At 35.8% G+C, this 2,846-nt stretch overlaps 1 protein-coding gene across 1 annotated transcript; it reads right to left on the bottom strand.

Moving 5' to 3' along the window:
- Window positions 1–1,040: 1,040 nt before the first annotated feature.
- Window positions 1,041–2,021, bottom strand: LOC142202949 (olfactory receptor 8U9-like). The gene has a single exon (XM_075273337.1). It carries the CDS (start codon window positions 2,019–2,021, stop codon window positions 1,041–1,043), a length of 981 nt encoding a protein of 326 aa, XP_075129438.1.
- Between the last annotated feature and the right edge of the window lie 825 nt (window positions 2,022–2,846).

Here is a 2,846-nt window from a genome sequence, read left to right as displayed (position 1 = left end):
ATTTGTGACCACAGTTTGATACTCACTGGTGCTTTTGAGCATATGGAAGCACAAGATGAAACTTTTTAATTGTTATTAATAAAAGTTATATTTTATTTATTTAGTTTCTAGAAAAATTTCAGTGAATCTATTGGTGAATCTAGAAGCACTCTTATCATTGAACTCAGTGAAAGTAGTGTCAGAATCTTGGTGTAGTTTGTAGTGAACACGGTTTCTCACTCTGAACTATTGTGTTGTACTTCCACTCCTCACCACTGGAGGTGTTCATCTTAGGAATTGCCTTTAACAAAGATGACCAATCTGTACTAATGTGAAGCCATCTTGTTTCCTGTTTGGGCTATTTACACCCATAAGGCAGTAGAGCCTTTGTTTGAGTATTCTGACTTGTTCCAGTCTCCTGCTCCTCAGAACTGTCTTTTCCAGACTATTTCTACAACGTGCTGTATTTTCCTTGCGATCAACACTTCAAGCTGCACCCTGGACTACTACTCTTCAATACCTATCTGCTGCTGGCTTATTCCATCTGGCTACTGGATTCCAGCCACGTATACCAGTAACATAACAGAGAGAAAGTTTCACCAGCATCATAGAAGGGGATTCTTTACAGTAAGAACAACGAGGCTATGGAAGTCTCTTCGCCAGGAAGTGGTAATGGTGGATTCATTGAACGGGGCCTGGATGCCTTTCTTCAAGAGAACAATTTTACGGGTTATGGATTCTATATTTTAAGGACACGTTGTTCCAGGGTTTTATAGTGACTGCCAGATTGGAGTTAGGAAGGAAGTTTTTTTCCCTGAAATGGGGCAATTGTCATAAGTCTAGTGGTTTGTTTTTTTGCCTTCCCCTGGATCAACATTGTAGGGGACTGTAGGGTTATAGGTTGGACTGATGGACTGATGTCTTCATCCAACCTCATCTACTATGTAACTATGTATTACATATTGGGTCACATCTTCATGTTTGTGGGTTACTTTATCAATTGCATTTTCTATAAAGTGATTCTAACTACTGCTAGACAATCCACATATAATAATACATTTCTACAATTTACATATTCTACTGAATGATTTGTGCCTTCCTACTTGACATTTCACTATATTAATTGAAGTTAAGGCAGATTTAATGTCTTTATTTCTTAAACTATAAATGATTGGATTTATCATGGGTAATACCACTGTATAAAAGATGGTGGCTATATGTAAATTGTCTGTAGAGGACAGAGATTTAGGACTAACATACACAGAGAGCAACGTGCCATAAAATAATGTTACTGCTATGATATGAGAGGAGCAAGTAGAAAAAGCTTTCTGTCTTCCTCCTGCAGATGTTATCTTTACAATAACAGTACAAATGGAGCCATATGACACCAGAATGAAAATAATACATGGTATAATGATAGAAGAGGAACAAATGAATATAATCATTTCATTAACTGTAGTATCTGAGCAAGAGATCCTTAATAATGGAGGAAAATCACAGACAAAATGATGAAGGACATTAGATTCACAGAAGGAAAGTCGAAATGTGAAACATATCTCTAGTAGAGAGTGCAGAAAACTAGGGATATAAGCTGCAAGCACTAGTTTCAGACACGTCTTCTGCTGCATTATCAAGCTGTATTTTAATGGGTTACAAATTGCCACATAACGGTCATAAGCCATAACAGCAAAAAGGATACATTCAGTGCTCCCGAGAGCACAGTAAAGGAAAAGCTGTGTTGCACAGCCAAGATAGGAAATAGATCTTTGATCAAAAATGAGGCCAACAAGAATGTTTGGAACAATATCAGAAGAGTACACAAGGTCAATAAGAGACAGGTTACTAATAAAAAAGTACATTGGAATATGAAATTTGACATTATGTGATACAATAAACAATATTCCTCCATTTCCCAAAATAGAACTTAAGTAAATGAATGAAAACAATAGGCTTAAAAATATTTTAAGATCAGTCCTTTCAGTGAAGCCGGTGAGAATAAATTCATGTATTGTGGAACGGTTACTTTCTCCTGATAATTCCATCAATAATTCATATCTGTATTACAAAAATACCAAACAGCTTTAGATTAAAGCATAAGTGAGAGCGGAAATATTTCCATAAAGGGATATCCCATGAACATAACCATTTTTAAATTGGTAGATAATTAAAAGTTAAACATTTTTGCAAATATAAGTAATTACATATTTTACAGAGTTTTAAAGATTTTCTCTAAATATTTTGTGGTCACAGTCTATTGTCTTGAATTAGTTGCCAGTTGACCATGCAATCAACACTTTTCTAAGGTCAGAAAATCAGCCATAATCTTCACATACATGTAATATCTCTGCCTGATAACCAAATTACTATAAGAGAATTATGCCTAAGTTTTTTTGCAAGTCCCAGACCATGGAAAGTTTCTGCATTCATGGCCGTAACCATTGGCAACCAATCAAGACAAGACAAGATCAGACTGTCACAAGTAAGATAGTCAGAAAAAATCTTTAGAACTCTTTAGCAGATTTTTTGACTACTTATATTTGCAAACATGTGAATAAAATCCCATATGTAATCACACAAGCAGCCAGAAATGGATAAAATTATTTACTAGACATTTTTCTTACATTGTAAGTTGTGAGATTTGCAGAATGTTCAGTCCTTTGCACAGAGCAAGCAGTTTGCAGATGTGTACGTGTGTCCAGGCTGTAAACGAGAATCAACTCCTCTCTCCATTCACTGTATGAAGACAAGAACAGAACAGAACCTCCAGCCACTGTGAAGAGTGATTTGTTTATTAACTGTATCTATAGAGAGACCTTGGCTAACATCAGCGAGTGAACTGAATATTAGCTAAAAGGGAAACACCTAGT

The sequence above is a fragment of the Leptodactylus fuscus genome, chromosome 5 (assembly GCF_031893055.1).
Source record: "Leptodactylus fuscus isolate aLepFus1 chromosome 5, aLepFus1.hap2, whole genome shotgun sequence".
Classification (NCBI taxonomy): domain Eukaryota; kingdom Metazoa; phylum Chordata; class Amphibia; order Anura; family Leptodactylidae; genus Leptodactylus; species Leptodactylus fuscus.
This window is presented reverse-complemented; position numbering and strand designations above follow the sequence as displayed.